This window comes from Entelurus aequoreus, linkage group LG03 (genome assembly GCF_033978785.1).
Source record: "Entelurus aequoreus isolate RoL-2023_Sb linkage group LG03, RoL_Eaeq_v1.1, whole genome shotgun sequence".
Classification (NCBI taxonomy): Eukaryota; Metazoa; Chordata; class Actinopteri; order Syngnathiformes; family Syngnathidae; genus Entelurus; species Entelurus aequoreus.
This window is the reverse complement of record NC_084733.1, coordinates 50,790,696-50,807,899: the sequence shown is the minus strand read 5'-3', so window position 1 is coordinate 50,807,899 and position 17,204 is coordinate 50,790,696. Positions and strand designations below refer to the sequence as shown.

At 39.9% G+C, this 17,204-nt stretch overlaps 3 protein-coding genes across 9 annotated transcripts in view; 2 read left to right on the top strand and 1 right to left on the bottom strand.

The window, feature by feature from the left end:
• LOC133646577 (basal body-orientation factor 1-like) overlaps positions 1 to 6,852 on the top strand; it is a 26,656-nt gene extending 19,804 nt beyond the window's left edge. For both annotated transcript variants that reach the window (XM_062042091.1, XM_062042090.1), the window contains 5 exons: positions 544 to 688; positions 1,101 to 1,570; positions 1,640 to 1,744; positions 5,873 to 5,942; positions 6,123 to 6,852. In XM_062042091.1, the coding sequence (XP_061898075.1) occupies positions 544 to 688; positions 1,101 to 1,570; positions 1,640 to 1,744; positions 5,873 to 5,909 (757 nt within the window). In that variant the 3' untranslated portion in view covers positions 5,910 to 5,942; positions 6,123 to 6,852. The remainder of the gene's footprint in view (positions 1 to 543; positions 689 to 1,100; positions 1,571 to 1,639; positions 1,745 to 5,872; positions 5,943 to 6,122) is intronic.
• On the bottom strand, positions 3,705 to 15,907 carry aldh6a1 (aldehyde dehydrogenase 6 family, member A1). Of its 2 annotated transcripts, XM_062042085.1 has the most exons (12): positions 15,100 to 15,907; positions 14,879 to 14,920; positions 14,741 to 14,815; positions 14,210 to 14,371; positions 14,047 to 14,125; positions 11,729 to 12,031; positions 9,239 to 9,360; positions 8,336 to 8,525; positions 7,890 to 8,071; positions 7,632 to 7,811; positions 6,928 to 7,026; positions 3,886 to 6,835 (listed from the first exon to the last, which is right to left on the bottom strand). In XM_062042085.1, the coding sequence occupies exons 1-12, from the start codon at positions 15,136 to 15,138 to the stop codon at positions 6,731 to 6,733; spliced, it is 1,578 nt and encodes a 525-aa protein (XP_061898069.1). In that variant the 5' UTR covers positions 15,139 to 15,907; the 3' UTR covers positions 3,886 to 6,730. The 2 variants fall into 2 exon arrangements, with proteins under 2 accessions (XP_061898070.1, XP_061898069.1); XM_062042086.1 differs by lacking the exon at positions 14,741 to 14,815 and having other exon boundaries at positions 3,705 to 6,835; positions 15,100 to 15,906.
• gstz1 (glutathione S-transferase zeta 1) overlaps positions 15,402 to 17,204 on the top strand; it is a 6,970-nt gene continuing 5,167 nt past the window's right edge. For 2 of the 5 annotated variants that reach the window (XM_062042094.1, XM_062042097.1), the window contains exons 1-5: positions 15,716 to 15,813; positions 15,893 to 15,944; positions 16,004 to 16,071; positions 16,143 to 16,223; positions 16,307 to 16,432. In XM_062042094.1, the coding sequence (XP_061898078.1) occupies positions 15,796 to 15,813; positions 15,893 to 15,944; positions 16,004 to 16,071; positions 16,143 to 16,223; positions 16,307 to 16,432 (345 nt within the window). In that variant the 5' untranslated portion in view covers positions 15,716 to 15,795. Of the gene's footprint in view, positions 15,578 to 15,715; positions 15,814 to 15,892; positions 15,945 to 16,003; positions 16,072 to 16,142; positions 16,224 to 16,306; positions 16,433 to 17,204 lie in introns of those variants that run through there. The other 3 variants (XM_062042093.1, XM_062042098.1, XM_062042095.1) reach the window with 3 other exon arrangements.

The following is a 17,204-nucleotide window of genomic DNA, read 5'->3' as shown; positions in this document are numbered from 1 at the left end:
TAGCTGCCTCTTGCTAGCAGTTTTTTTTATTAGTTAGAATACACAGAAAACGGAAAGATGTGTACTCTTGTCTCACATAAGGATTAGGAAAGTTGGGCAAAGTTCTAAAAAAAAAGTGCAGTTTGACAGCCCTATGTAATACTATACTATACAGTAAGTAAACTAGAACTAGTTCTGTGCGAGCTACAGAAAAATAAGTAGTCAAAGTAATACAAAATCATCACACTACACTGAGAAAGGACAACTACACCTCCTAAGTGTGAGGCAGACTCTTCTGGGCTCAAGGTTATGTGAAATAAGGCATCGAAAACACTCAGTGGAGAAATTGAAAAATCAACATTGGCTACATGCCCGTTCAAACGCTACGACTATCATCATGGATAGTGATGTATCTTTGAACATGTGAAAGAATATACTATATTAGGTATAATTATGCAAGTCAGAACTTAACACTAAACTCAACTTATTTGTAGGAACGGAACTTGTTCATGACCTTAGGGCCACCTGTATTGGCCTAACTCGTTTGCACTTGTGACCTTTCAGGCAGCTAGATGACACCTCACGCTGTGTGTTCAAGGAGAACGTTCGTCTCAATGAAACACTGAAACACCACATGAAGGAGGTTGAGAGCTTGCAGAAACTGGCAAACTCATTGGCAAAGGAAAACTCATCTCTGGCACTGGACAAGGTAAAGTTTGGGCCAATAGACAGCAAACAGCTGGTTGGCTATTATTAGGCAGTGCTTCGATGGAGACGTTTAATTTTTCTGTGGTTATTTTCAATCATGTTAGTTATGAAACATGTAATTCAGGTGGTGTTGTTTGCTTGGTCTGCCGCTGTGTATTTGCTACTTTCTCCATGGTCTGTGGTTGTAGTGAGTTTCCACCAGCCTACAGGCTCAGATTTGCTGGTTTCTAGTTTCTACTAATTCAAATAAACATTGGCCACACTCGCGTACATCATCGAGATGATGACAGTAAATTAATTGACTACAGTCCACCTTGTGGAAAGCAAAACTCTGTTTAGCAGCTGGGCTTGGAATACAATGTTTTTTGCCATGAAAGTAAAGACACAACTTAGTCGTGTGTTGGCTCCTACAGAAGACACTGGAGATGATGGCAAAGAAGAATGCATCCCAGATGGTGGCCCAAAAAGAAGAGTTAATTCAGTTGAAAGTAAAAGTAGCTTCTCTGGAGCAAAACACTGCTGAACAAGGCCATCCCAAGGAGAAGATGCTGGTCAGCTCACAGACCAGCAAATTAGAGTTGGAGAAGCTCAAGAGGGTGCTCTCCATGCGGGAGAAAGAACTGAAGCACATCAAGAGGTTAGCAAGCACCATTGTGGCGCAGCGCACAGAGCTGGAGCAATTTTTCCACGAGGCGCTGGCTCAGGTGAAGGAGGAAATAGTTGCCAGCCGGCTGCAATACAAGAAGGAGGCACAGCAGGTTTATCACTTCACAGTCAAAAAGGCAGATGCAGGAAAACTCAAGTTCCCGCCAATACGCACCTTCCATAACACTCCTCCCAGCACCAACTCCGTTTACTCAGACATTGAGGCGGCTGCTAGGTGGTAGGTCCTTATCTTTTCTTTTCCATGTCACAAAGCTTTAATACACTCAGTCCATCTCTTGTCCTCTAGGACACATGGGCTTGGGAGCCAAGTGGAAATGTCGGACCTGACGTGGGAGGAGAAGGAACAAGTGCTTCGACTTCTGTTTGCTAAAATGAACAGACAAAAGACACGGTAAAGAAAGCCTCTGTAATTGTGTTGGTTTTGTGATTGTGATTTTCAGGTTGCTTATTTTTCACTCAAATCAAGTCCACTGGTAACATCCCCACAATCAAACTATGAACTCAGGAACTAAAGTGCAGCCACTCACATAGCTTAGGCTGAACTTCTGGTGACTCCTCCCTGTTTTTAATGTTTTTAACAGTCATTTTCTCTGCTTAAGAGAATACCATAAAACATCAGTTAGGCTTTAACCAGTTTTCTTTTCCATTCTATTGGTTAAAGAGTAAAGAAAGATTCTTGGCACAATAGTAAAAATAGGCTTGTATGCTTAGAAACAAACATCTGGTCACATCAATGCACTTTCAGGCAATTGGCTCCTCCTTACGTGCACTCTTTGAGTTTATTTAGCCCTTTGAAGACTTGTGGTCAGAGTCAGAGAGCAGCTGGTAACATGATTTTAAAGAGGACTGTACAGGGGATCTGGATGTATGGCCAAAGGAGACGTACATCATACAAGCAGCAGCCTGGCAGTTCTCCACTGGTATTACACAACAGTTGTAGGCTTAAACAGCCATCAAAGCGTTTGTGTGTCCATCCCTTGAGTCTGTATTTACACTGCAGGTGTAAGTGTCCAATTCAGAAATTATATTTACACAGCCTTTTAAGTGAGTTTACATTTACTGACCACCTGAAACTGCTCCAAATGCACATAATACAGTTTCTCACTAAAGTGTGTACACCCCTCATCTTTTATTATATCTTCTTGAGGCACAGTACTACAGTGCATCCAGAAAGCACTTCACTTTTTCCACATTTTACGTTACATCCTTATTCAGAAATGGAATTAACTCACTTTTGTCCTCAAAGTTATACACACAATACCTCCTAATGACACAGTAAAAACGTTTTTTATTTTTTGCTAATTAGAAATAAAAATATTAAGAAATCACATGTACATAATTATTCACATCCTTTGCTCAGTACTTTCTTGCTGCACCTTTGGCAGTAATTGCAGCCTCAAGTCTTTTTGAATACAATGCCACAAGTTTGGCACATTTATCATTGGGCAGTGTCACCCATTATTCTTTGCAGCACCTCTCAAGCTCCATCAGGTGCTTTCCTTAGATGTTCAGTCGGATTCAAGTCTGGGCTTTCAAGGACATTTACAGAGGAAGCCATTACTTTTATATCTTGGCTGTGTGCTTAGGGTCGTTGTCCTGCTGAAAGATGAACAGTCGCCCCAGGCTGAGTTCAAGAGCGCTCTGGAGCAAGTTTTCATCCATGATGTCTCTGTACATAGCTGCATTCATCTTTTCCTTTATCCTGACTAGTCTTCCAGTTCCTGCCTCTGAAAAACATCCCCACAGCATGATGCTGCCACCACCATGCTTCACTTTAGGGATAGTATTGGCCTGGTGCCTGTTTTCTTTCAAACATGATGCCTGGCATTCACGCCAAAGAGTTCAATCTTTGTCTCATCAGACCAGAGAATGTAATTTCTCATGGTCTGAGAGTCTTTCAGGTGCATTTTGAACTTTTATGAAGGAATGGCTTTTGTTTGGCCACACTACCGTATTATACCTATATACCTTATTAGTGGATTGCTGCAGAAATGGTTTTCTTTCTGTAAGGTTCTCCTCTCTCCACAGGAGAATGTTGTTGCTTTGACAGAGTGACCATCGGGTTCTTGATCACCTTCCTGACCAGAACCCTTCCCCCGCTCAGTTTAGACGGCCGTCTAGCTCTAGGAAGAATCCTGGTGGTTCCAAACTTCTTCCATTTACGGATGATAGAGACCACTGTGCTCATTGGAACCTTCAAAGAAGCAGATATTTTTTCTGTACCCTTTCCAAGATTTGTTAATTAAGACAAGACTGTCGGAAGTCTATAGACAATTATTTAGATTTTATTCTTGGTTTGTATGCTGCCATGCACTGTCAAGTGTAAGACCTTTACATATAGCCAGGTGTGTGTGTCTTTGTTAATAATGTACAACCAACTGAAATTATCACAAGTGTACTCCAACTTAGCAGTAAGAACATCCCAAGGATGATCAGTTGAAACAGGATGCACCCGAGTTCACTTTTGAGCTTCATGGCAAAGGCTTTGTACACTTATGTACATGTGATTTCTTAGTTGTTTCTTTAAAAAATAAACAAAATTACATTGTCATTTTAGTGTATTGTGTGTAGAATTTTGAAGATAAAAATGAACGTATTCCATTTTGAAATGAAGGCTGTAACAGCAAAATGTGTAAAAAGTAACACGCTTTAAATACTTTCCAAATGCACTGTATAGAAATATAAACATATCTGACAGGTAGTCTTTGTACAGCTTGTATTACAGTTAGGAATGTGACATATTGTTATGGCAATATTTAACCTTACAATACAATTGAGTTTTTTGCCATTAATAATTCCATATTTTGTTTCCACTTCATGTGTCTTGTCACTGTTTTACATGGTCAGGGAGAGGTCCAAAGTTGCAAAAGAAAAAACAGCAGCACTTTTAGTTGACTTGACTAGCGACGTAAAATGTATACATCCCACAGTTAAAATTAAAAGTGTGGACTCACTTTGACTTTTACCGTGTAAATGGGTCAAAGCTTGTTTGTTGTTTCACTCTTATAAACACACCGATATTCCTGGCCATAATTGCAGTACAGGCCTACTGTCCTCTGAGAGAAAGATGTTTCGGTTTATGTCGGCAACCTGCCATGTGGCCCAGTTTCCTAAGACAAGGCGTAATGCATTGCTTCAAAATGTCACAGTACATGTTGGAATTCAGCGGTCCCTCAATGAACCACAACTCCCCATCACTGGCAGCATTCATGCAGCCCAAGTCACCTCGCATGACAATTGGCAAGACACAAATATCAATCATCAATCAATGTTTACTTATATTGCCCTAAATCACGAGTGTCTCAAAGCGCTGCACAAGCCACGACACCCTCGTCTCAGATCCCACATCAGGGCAAGAAAAAACTCAACCCAATGGGATAACAATGAGAAACCTTGGAGGTTTGTTAAAGTGGTATTATTAAATAGGTGTCTAGCAGGACCGATAATCAGCATTTCCGTTTTCTTAGCGTTGAGTTGCAAAAAGGTTGCTGGACATCCATTGTTTAATTTCATTAAGACACGCCTCCAGCTGACTACAATCCGGCGTGTTGGTCAGCTTTAGGGGCATGTAGAGTTGGGTGTCATCAGCATAACAGTGGAAGCTAACACCGTATTTGCGTATGATGTCACCTAGCGGCAGCATGTAGATGCTGAAGAGTGCAGGGCCAAGAACCGAACCCTGGGGAACTCCACACGTTACCTTAACATACTACAAGGTCACATTGTTATGGAAGAGTTTAACCAAGACAAGGCTACGTCTGACATACCAATACGTGTTTTGATACGCTCTAATACAATATTATGATTGACGGTATCGAAAGCAGCTCTAAGATCCAGAAGCAGCGACATGGATGACGCATCAGCATCCATAGTTAGCAATAGATCATTAGTCATTTTTGCGAGGGCTGTCTCCGTAGAGTGATTTGCCCTGAAACCGGATTGAAAGGGTTCACAGAGATTGTTAGACACCAAGTGTTCATTTAGCTGCTGTGCAACAATTTTTTCGAGGATTTTTTAAATAAACAGAAGGTGCTAATCATTTGTGTTGCCAGCTATTTAGTCATTTTCATGATATACTATGTCTACACTGCTATTCAAGCTAAGCCCTAAAATATAGCCAGTTGCCATTTTTACAGTAGCGTCTCGAAAAAAATATACTGTAATTAAATTTAAGTGTTAAGTGTACAGACTTTTGTAGGATACTGTATATTTCGGTAGAAAATGCAAGGGACACATTCAATTTGCCTGGTCAAACCAATGAAGGGTTTAAAACCAGGAAATCTTTACCATTCATATCAGATTTCATCCACATTTATAAAAGATGTGGTTCTGACTAAGGATATATGATTCAATGCATTTTACACTGCCGTAGCCCAAATCTGAACTATTCCACATGGGAGCAAAAATACAGTGTGGTGTGAATGCAGCCATAAAGAAACAAGTCTATGTGAGAAGAAGGAATGTGTAAAACATGGCAAGGAGTTTCTGCATGAACAGCAAATCTGCATTTCCATGACAGGAGAACCAACAATCCAGTGGCATCCCCGTCCGTCTGAGAAGACGTTCCACAGTGACAGTTCTGTTGCTGGGTAAGACACAAAATAAATGTTGGAGAATAAAAGTTGTACCTCATCCTTGCAATTACGATTCACTGTGCCCACATTCCATGTTTAGCTGCAAAGACACTGTGCTGTGAGAACATGAACTTAACGAGATGAATCTGCTATATTTATGTGCCGAAAAATGATAATGATTTTTTTTCGAATTAGAGAGAAGCTCTGCGCGCCGTCAACCTTCATTACTCAAGCTCCTGACTCCCTCCTGCCCGCAAACTCCAACCATGGGTAGACGCACCATGTGACCTCTGGTCCACCATTACACTTTGGATTGTCTTTGTCACAAGTATCACACCTCATTTTCACTTTTCCAACCATGTTGGGTGCAGTGTTATTCTAAATACTCATGGTTGATTGACATATTTGGATACACTTTGACTCTGTCTTGTTTATCTAAACATGTTATTCTGGATTCTAGCCTTCCAACTTCATGTTTTGTTTTGGCAAGGTCCATGCATGTCCAAACAACATCCTTATCTTGTAGAAAGTATTCCCATAAGAGTAGATGCTGCAAAGTGAAGAACAACTCCACATTTTCCATTACTTTAGCTCTAATGACCAGGTGTCCCAATATTTAATGTGGAAATAAATACCAGCATTATGTGCACAAAGCATCATTCACTGGCAAGATAATCCATATAGATACTGTTGTCATACACAATCTTTAAAAAGGGAACTACTGTACTATTTATTAGCAATTGCCACTGAGTCATTGAACAGTCATTTCCATTTCGTCACTTTGCAACCATGGGACTGCTTTTCTAGCGTCCCATGGTTGGCATGGTAACGGCTGGACTCTTGAGGGTAGCATCCTCAGCTTTCCATTGTGAGGTTATGGTTTTGATCTGCGTATAGAATTGAATGCCCTGGACACAAATAAACAACAGTGTTTCAATCAGGTTGTCAAAATCTGTGAGTTTGATTTGTTTTCTAGGATGGGAAACATTTGTCGACATACTTGTTTTCCGTAGAAGTTCATGTCGCCTCTGAAAGATCCTCTTGATCCCGTGAAAGAGAACATGGGCAGTGGCACTGGGATGGGAACATTGACTCCAACCTGCACAAAACCAGTGTTTTACAGACAAATATATTGAAAAAGTTGTTACATATAAAAAAAAAAATCTCACAGGACATAAATTGGCCAACAGAAAGATAACTTGGAGCTTAGATTTGCTGTTTTGCAAACTGAGTTATTCGATGATCGGGAAGGTTGGGGGGGGGGAGACATGACACGGTTGGTTAGAATGTTCAAAAAAGGGACAAATAGGCTTGGAAAGCAAGTCTTTTTGGCAAAGATGATCAGCAGGGAAAAAAGTTTGTTTGTTGCAGAGCGGCTTGGAGAGGAGTGAAGCACATGGCCTGTACAGCATTCCCCGACATGTGAACAGCAAACAGGGTAGGCTCCATGGGCAAACAAACAAGGTGAAGGATGGTGTGCTTGCACTTATACAAGACCCTCGGAATCCCTCCATTTATAAAAAAATGTTGTCAGTGTGCCCCTGTTATGATTGAATACATATTTGCTGTGACTATTTGGAGCTTTTGGCAGGACAAGGGGTGCTGAACATGTGTACTTTTGGTCGGTACAGCTATACTTGACATGGAAAATAATAGTGTTTTGCTGCATGACTGATTATGTCGGCAAAATGTGAACACACTCACCTGGCCCACATCCACCTCATGTGTGTATTTGCGAGCAGTGGCCCCGTTTGTAGTGAAGATGGCGGTACCATTGCCATAGAGATTCTCATTGACCAAATGGATAGCGTCATCCAGAGTGTTGGCCTCCAGAACGACCAGCACAGGTCCAAAAATCTCCTCTGTGTAGCATTTCATCTGAGGCTGTTTAAGCACACACAAAACTAATTGGAACTAAAAAAAAAAAAAAAGTTTTACTCTATGAAAGAGGAATCTACATACTGTGACATTGCCAATGATGGTTGGACCCACAAAGTTGCCCTTCTCATAACCTGTAACTTTAACATGTCTGCCATCCAGGAGCACCTTAGCACCCTCATCCACTGCACTCTGGACCAGACTGCAGACTCTGTCCTTGGCCTGAGGGGAGATCAGTGGACCCACATCTGCACCAGGTTGGTCTCCTGCACGAAGCCCAAAAACAACCAGCTATAAGGTTACATATGGCGGCTCACAAGATGTGGTGCCTACATTCCAAAACGTTGCCCAGAAACACACAAATAGAACAAGGGGCACCCTGAGGAACTCCCTCAAAAATTGAGGGTTTCCTGTGCGTCATATCTGTTTTCATTTCCATTTCACTCAGGAGAGTCTGATAGTCTGTGGTTGAGCAGAAGGCTTTCGAGGAAAATGAGACTAAGTCATAGAAAGCAGAACTTGAAGGGTACCTGCATTGACACGCAGCGCCTTGGTGCGCTCCACCAGCTCTGGCAGCCAACTGCGAGCCTCGCCCACCAGGATGGCCGTGGACAGAGCCATGCAGCGCTGGCCTGCAGCCCCGAACGCTGCACCCACAAGTTGGTTGAGAGTGTTTTCCTTGTTGGCATCGGGCATCACAACGCCATGGTTCTTTGCGCCCTACAGTAATATATACGTTTTACTTTTATGCCTTTTTTCACACAGTGGCATGTGCAAAAGTCTTCGTCAGCGCGAGCTTTTCTTTGTCACAATATCTCAGATGCAGGCATTAACAGCATTAAGCAGGGTTGTAATCCTTTTTTTTTTTTAAATTACATTACCGGTAACTTATAAGTTCTCTACAAAACATATTTGAGTATCTTGCCAAGCACTATATAAAAAGTAATGCATGTTTTAGATAGGGTTAGTTATGCAAATAAATATTTTTAAGGGATAATTGAAATACAACTCATTCGATATGGTCATTTTATAACCGAAAACTGGGGTGTTTATAGTACGGCACAGGGTACGCTGTAGAAACAAGATAAAAACAGCAAAAAGGGAAAAAATAACAAAAATGCACAATGTAGGGAGAAAAAGCTGTGATGTTGACACAAAAACACAAAGCGTTTTCTTTTGTATACATGCGCACACTTTTTTTTTTTTGCGGTTTTTACAAAATACAAAAAATATATATCAAGTGTCCTTTTTGTTTTTCAGTATGCATCCCTTAGTAGAAAAAGTTTGGACACCCATGTCCTAAGATTTAACACAACACTACTGTACTGTCTTCTGCTAATCCGTCCACAAATGACAATGCTTTAAATTATGCTGCCATCTAGTGGACATTTACAGGATGCATAATTTCTGTGTTGCATCTTGTGTGCCCTCACCATGTTTGACTGCACTCTCTTGCCATTTTTGGAGCCCCTCTCATAAATGTACTCCCCTGCTTGATTGGAGCCAACGAAGCTGATGGCCTTGATTCTCGGATGGTCACAAATAAAGTTTACAGCTGAGAAAGGGAAGGGGGGGAGAAAACATTTAAATACACTTCACACACTGACCAACAGCTGGCAGATGGGCCAATAACGATGATTATCTTTAGCATTAGTGCTGTAGTAGTTATTATTGTGTCAAATACTTTTAAGTACTGCCGTGCTCTACATCAATTAGTTTGTTTAACAAAAGTAAATGGTAAAGTTCATGCATCTTTAGATCAATTTTCAAGCCTTTCTAGTACTTTTAATTAGGGATGTCACGATATGAACATTTCTTACAGCGGTTATTGTGACCAAAATGATCAATTATTATTGCGGTATTTTAAAATGTGCTCAAAAATTTTTTTTAAATAAAGACTTACACTGAAATCTTTTAACCATGTTTTATAGAGAGAAAAAAACATTCAAAATGTATTTTATAGAAGAAACATTGTAGATAAACAATTTTTCATGTACCTCAAGTATAAATGTAATATGCATGTGAAAGCAACACAAGCATTATAAACAAAGTAATATGTCAGAAACAAAATTTTAAAGAAGTAAGTGAAGATAGCACCTTATGGACATGATAAAAAATATTAAAGAAAAACAAATGTAAGAATTTTGAAAGATGACATCTGATGGCCATAAGACATAACTGCTCTTTTTGTCCATATAAATTAAAAAAATGTTCATTTTTCATTTAGACTTACACATTGGGCTGGACAATTATGGCCAAAATGATAAGATTAATTTTATTAATATTGAAATCCCGATTAATCATTATGTTATGTAAAACAGTGTTGGGGTAGGACATGAACGCGACAACATAATGTAATTTGTATTGCTTAATAAAAAGGCTATACATATATTTAAAACGTGTTTTTGTTCACTAATATCGTGTCATGTTTTTCTCCTTCCATGTCATATTTTTCTCCTTCCATGATGCCATTATCTCTATATATACATTTTAATAGAGAAAAGCATTTTATTTAAGTTATGTACATTTATTTACAGGAACTGAATGTATTTACATGTTGTATATGGAAAAAAACCTTAAAGAGTTTGACCAGAATAATGTCTTATAGGAATTAACCACACCATAAAACATTAACAAAATGCTATGTCATATAAGTGATTTTTAAAGTAATAACTTTGTGCCATGAAAAAATACTCATCACAAGTAATGTAAAAAAACTTGCATGTTTACTTTTTGATATCAATATAAAACAGAGAAGTTTGGCTAATGAAGATTAAGTCTAAACAAGCTATGTTCTTCTCTACCATGTGGTTCAGTGCAACAGTTTGGGCAAACAAAATAAACAGGAGCGATACCTCTCAGATACAGTATAATACACAATCTTTGTGCTTCACTGACAACTCAGCGTGTTGACACTTCATAACTTGCGTTCAATTCGATTAGGTGACAAAACATTTTAGCTAGTATTGATGTTATTGGAACACTGACAAAGTTAGCAGTCAAATAAAGGACGAGTGACCATTCCAGTACACAAACAGCAAGACTTGTGGCAACTTTCCCTACACATCACCTGCTGCATGGTAATTCTCACAGAAGCTGAGTGAAGGAGAAAAATTTATATATTAATATTTTTCACCTTTGCTGTACACTTTTTGTGTGTGACAAATGCATCTGTCTCCAGTATTGTCCACACCTGTCACCATCTAATAACAGCAGTGCGCTCTTAAAAGCACGTCAAGACTCCACGGTAGTGAAGCGAGTGAAATTAAGTAAAACGAAGCCATAGCCTCCGTTTACTTGAAATCTCTGGAGCAGGGCCCGTCATATTTCCTAAAGTCAAACAGCACTAGTGCGCATGCGACTCCGTTTCTAAGAAGTGAACGGTGTTGCCAAAAATGCATTAATAAATGACAGTAATACAGTTTAAATACCGAAAAACTAACAGTCTGGAATTTTAGCACGGTTCATCATTATACTGTTTACGGTTACATTTCTAGTTGTGATTAACTACATATTGTCCTTGAAAATTTTTGCATATGCAGTGTTCCATCAATTTATCATTTATTACCGGTGTTACGTTCAAGACCCACCGTGGTTAGTGAATTTCCGTGAAGTATAGCGATGCCGAGACGCTATTTATTGATTTTTATGACTATATGTATTTAATGTCTTTATTAGTGCTTCACACACACTTAAATTGAATGCACTCTAAAATGTATGTAATTTTAACATGAAAACCTAAATGGGTTCTCAAATCGCAATGGTACTTTAAAATGTGATGCACTGAAACTCCAGTAAATGAACCACAAACTGGCGAGGAGAAGTCCACTGCTTCACACCATCATATTGTACTGTGTCTATATACACAAACACACATGTAACAATAAGCACAAATAAACAAAGTGTGGACCACAAACTCTTACCGTCATGTTGTCCATGGATAATGTTGAGGGTCCCGTCCGGAGCGCCAGCATCCTGCAGCAACTTGGCCAGCAGCATGGCACATGTAGGTACCCGCTCGGAAGGTTTTAGAAGGTACGTGTTGCCGCACACCATTCCCATAGGGAACATCCACAACGGGATCATGGCGGGGAAGTTGAAAGGGGCGATGCCAGCGCATACCCCGAGGGGGAGGCGGTATGTATACGTGTCCATGTCCTTGGTGATGGAGGGCAGAGTTTCACCCAACATCAGAGAGGTGACGCTGCAGGCGTGCTCCACAACCTCTGATCCACGTAAAAAGAAACGTGCATCTTTCATTTGTTAAATTTGGTGCTGCTGTGATAAAAAAAACAATTTTAAAGTCCTAAATTACCATGATATGTTATTGTATATGATTGTATACTTTAAAGGCCACATACAACTAAAATGTCATCTAGTAGAGCGAGTAACAGTGGTCACCTGTACACCCACTTTTAGTACTTGGCCTACATGCCGAGAGTATTTAACATGTAGCAGCTTTTTGTGTTTTCTGAAAAAAATGACTGCAGCAATCATTTTAAGAGGTTTATGAATTGTATATTTGTCAGTGAACAGGTTACTCCGTGCTTCATGAAGGATGTCCAATATGCAGTGATGGGCAAGCTACTCAGAAAATGTAAGCTAAGCTACAAGTGACTCTTGATTAAATGTAGCTAAGATACAGGGGACGCTACGCTACCCTCAGAGAATTGTAGGAAGCTACACGGCAAAAGTAGCTTGCAACATTATATAAATATAACTTACTGTACAACTTTCCACCAAACAGGAGAAAAAATGCTCAGTTTGATTGTTTATTAAAATAAACACTAGCTAGTAACACTCTTTTTTTCTTCTGTTTAAATAGCATACGATGTATAAAATGAGGGAAAACACAGGAAAGTAATTAAAAATGCAGTGACAAAATAATGATAAATAAACACCATAATATATACTCTAATGGTGACTTTTCAGCGCAGGATAAATTACTGTTTTAACAGAAACCACAGTGGCAAAATGACAACCTGGCCAAAAGGAACGAAATATGTGTCCCACAAAAGAGACACTAAAGGGGAAATGCCCTTTTTTGGAATGTTGCCTATCATTCACAATCATTATGAAAGACATGACGACGGAAGGATTTTTTTTTTTATGCATTCTAACTTGTAAATAAAAGTCAGCTTACAGTGTAGCCAACAGGGGGTCCTCTATTCGGCCCAAAAAAACAAATAACTATTCAAAAAGCACCAACAATACTCCATTTACATTTCGTGACTTGAATATTAACCAAGTATTAGTGATATTGTTATTATAAGCGCTAACACAAACTATTTATAGCGGCACCGTGATCACTAGTTTATGCTGCTTGGCTCCACCTCCCTTTTCTTCGTGAGGATTATGAGTCATTCATCTAAAACGGGAATATAACAAGATTCTATCAATCGGCATCCTAATAACAGTAAGTGATGTTTGATTGGCCTGTCCGTAATGTTTTGCCCTAATCTTAACCAATTGTGACTCATCGTAAACCTACCAGTCTTCATGGATTTTTTCTGTATATTTTTGTCCCCTGCCTATGGAGTTGCACTAGTCCATTTCTCTTTCTTTTCCTTTTTCCCCTCTCTCTTCTTTTGTAGCTTGTAGCTAAGCTACCCGCTACATGGGTCTAAAAATAGCTAAGCTACAGAAATCGCTACTCATAAAAAGTAGCGAAGCTACTGGGAAATGTAGTTAAGCTACGTAACTTTGCTACATGTAACAAGCTACTGACCAACACTGCAAATATGTCAGGGGTGTCATTATACTGGGAGATGGACTGCTAATGCAGGGTGTTCAAAGTGTGGCCCGGGTCCATTTGCGTCCCGCAGTTTTGTTTTTTTATTGGCCTGTGGCATATTTAAGAAATAAAATCCCCCCATAAAGAAAAAGAGCAGAAATGGGAATGTCAGAAAAAGGCATACAGTAATAAGAAAAAGCTGAAATGTTGATACAGATGGAACTTGTTACAATGTTTCATTGTTACGAACGCACTCCCATAAATTGAATAAAAACCTATTTGTGGTCCATAAATACCGTGTACCCTCAGTGAAAAAATAAGTATGGGCCTTAAGATTAATGCTATCAATGAATATTTTATATTATGTCACAGTGAGTGAGTTGCCCTTTGTTCTTAGTGTCCAAGATAACTCATTAACCATGAGGTAAAACACACACGCGCAGAGTACACATATTTGTTGCCCTTTGTAAAGTTATATATACTGTACTGTATGCGTGTGTTACTTACGCAATCCCCTGAACACATCCCCCTCTGCGTCTGCAAGGGTCTTGCCTTGTTCCACTGTGATGGACTTGGCAAGCTCTTTCTGGGGTACACAAAGAACCTCTAATCAGTTTCCACTATTAGATGCCGTTGGTCGGTTTGCACTGCTTACACAGTTTTGACTTACAATGTTGTCTTTGATGAGCTGCTGGTAGCGCAGAAAGACCTGCTGTCGGGCCAGGATGGAGGTCTCGGACCAGGACGTGAAGGCCTTGGAACAAGAGTCCACAGCAGCCAACATTTCCTGCTGGGTGGCTTTTGGCACACGGGCGATCACCTCGTTGGTTGCCTGCAGTGGAGATGATCAATATTTGAGTATACTTCCTCATTACACTTAAGTACACATGTGCATCAATAAACTTGAAGGATGTTTTGATTGATTGAAACTTTTATTAGTAGATTGCACAGTGCAGTACATATTCCGTACAATTGACCACTAAATGGTAACACCCGAATAAGTTTTTCAACTTGTTTAAGTCGGGGTCCACTTAAATTGATTCATGATACAGATATATACTATTTTCATAATACAGTCATCACACAAGATAATCAGAGTATATACATTGAATTGTTTACATTATTTACAATCCGGGGTGTGGGGGGGGGGGGGGTGTACGTTTGGTTGGTATCAACACTGTTTATTACAGTGAATACTTACAGGATTGTGAATATCAAGCCATTCTGTAGTGTTGGATTCAACAAACTTTCCATCAATGAGCAGCTTGGTAGTGGGCTGCAAGACGTGAATTACACCAACTTACTTATACTGTACAAGTGATGTCGATTCAAAACTTACCACCGAAGAAGAGTAGCACATGCGGCCAACTTTAAATGGAACCTGTGAATTAAATGTAAACAATAATGCAAGTCCTCTCACATGATTATTCGGAATAGTTGTCATTTAAAAAGCTGCATAATAATTGTAAAAGGGAGTTATACTGTGTGAGTGAAGTGTGTAAACAAGTCCATGCCGCCAATGACCCCTCGTAACAGGAGAAATTTGCTCCAAAATCATACCTTCGCTTTGAGTGCTGATCTTAAAGCCATGGAGGCCATAATGGCAAGATTAAGAAGAGATAACCACAAATACGGAGACTAGGTTGGTCACCAGAAGACTACTGTGTTGAGGTTTTACTTTAGGGTCATTAGAATAGGCGGGGTTTAATCAAATCTGAGGCCTACCATTCGTTTGTGTAAAAATGCCGCAAACTGGTTGGTTGACGTCGGGTGATTCTGACCAATAGTCAATAGAGAATGTATAAACTCCCGCCTTATATACCTCTACTGACCAATTGGCGATTCAAACAACTTCTGGTGTTGTTTTCGTATAAGCAACCGAAAACGTCGAACTAACTTGGTATCTATGACAATGACTGACAACCTTAGCTGTAAAAGGGTGAAGGGGACGCTTTAAAAACCTTTCAGACACAAATGTGGAAACTTTAAAAAAAATAACAAGTTCACCATGCGCTTGTCCTGGGTTCTCCTGGCAAAGGTAATTTCATTTAAAACGGACTGTTTGCTAGTTTGTCCAAAGATAACACTGTGGCTAACATGAAGCAGATGTGCTGTGATGCTGCTCAGTCATGGAGCAAAGAGAAGGTAGGAGGGATGCGAGGAACACATCCTATTGGCTGTCACAGGACATGCATGAGGTCAGCTTGTACAACTTTTTGCAGCCGCACATTTTGGTGCAAACTCGACTGAGAAGTTATGTCAGAGCAACCTAAGGTGCCATAAAAGAAATGAAAAGGATGAACTGGAGCACATCATGTTCTTTATTCCTATGTTGTTTCTTCTCTTCCTGCAGCCTGTCCTCCATGGATACTTCAGAAGCTCCTGCACATGGAGAGTACGAATCGGTAAGACTTTCCTTAACATTTTTGCTCAACACGGCGATACTAAACTTTTTGTGCATCAGCTTTGGCCATGAAAGGTATTGAATATGACCAAGTGCCTGTCAACCTGATCAAAGATGGAGGTCAGCAGGTAGAGTTAAATGTTTACAAGTCAACATAAGTTGAAAGTTGATGTTTGAGTTACAAAAATGTGTGTTCCAGCTCACAGAGGAGTACAAGACTTTCAACCCAATGCAGCAAGTGCCTGCAGTTGAAATTGATGGCATCACCCTCTCCCAGTCAGTGAGTACCTCACCAAAACTTCTCACCTAAAATTCTCTTTTTCCCCCAGTTCAGATCTTACTTTTACTGTTGGGCTCACACAGTTGGCAGTGATCCAGTACATTGATGAGACCAGACCAGGACCTCGCCTTCTGCCATCAGAGCCAAAGAAACGGGCCCAGGTTCGGATGATTAGTGATCTTATTGCTTCCGGGATACAACCACTGCAGGTAGACAAACACTCATAATCATTATACAGTGGTACCTCAGTTTTTGTATGCCCCACTTTTTTTTAAAGGAAATTCACACCAAAGGTTTACAATGGTTTTCGTATACCGTCTCGTTCATTGCGCATCAAACTTGTCCATTTGCCTAACACCCAAACCAACATGGTGCCAAATAAAGTTGTGAGTGCCAGCACTTTACTAAAGAAGGAGAGAAACAATATTGAATTCAAGAAAGAACACAGCAAATTACAAAAGGTGGCGTCTGGGTGGCTCTCCTCTCCCCTCTTACCAACAGTAATCTTCAATAAAAAGATAAAAGTGATGTCAAATGTTAATTTATCCCTTGTATTCCTTATTTACAAGCATTTTGTATTGTCTTTAAGGATGGGTACTGAATAAGTCACTTCTATAGGCAGTAACCAAATTCTGTCAGTCCTACCAGGTATCGATTCACGCAAAAATAAAATGGGGCCATATTTCGATACCTTTGTTGCACATGACATGTCCAGTTGCAGACTCGGCTGGCTCAAACACTTGGCGAGCAGACATTTTTTCAAGCAGGACTGCCGCTAGGTAATGTTGCAAGTAAGCTTGATCGAAGACAATAGCATACAGTAAGGCTCCACTATTTAAAATGGATTGCCATTGATATACCGTGGATTAGCATATACATTACTGCCATCTAATGTCTTGTAATTGCAACTGCATGCAAAGTCAACTATTTTATGTGCAAATTAGACTCAATTGTAAACATCTATATACAACTAATGGACAG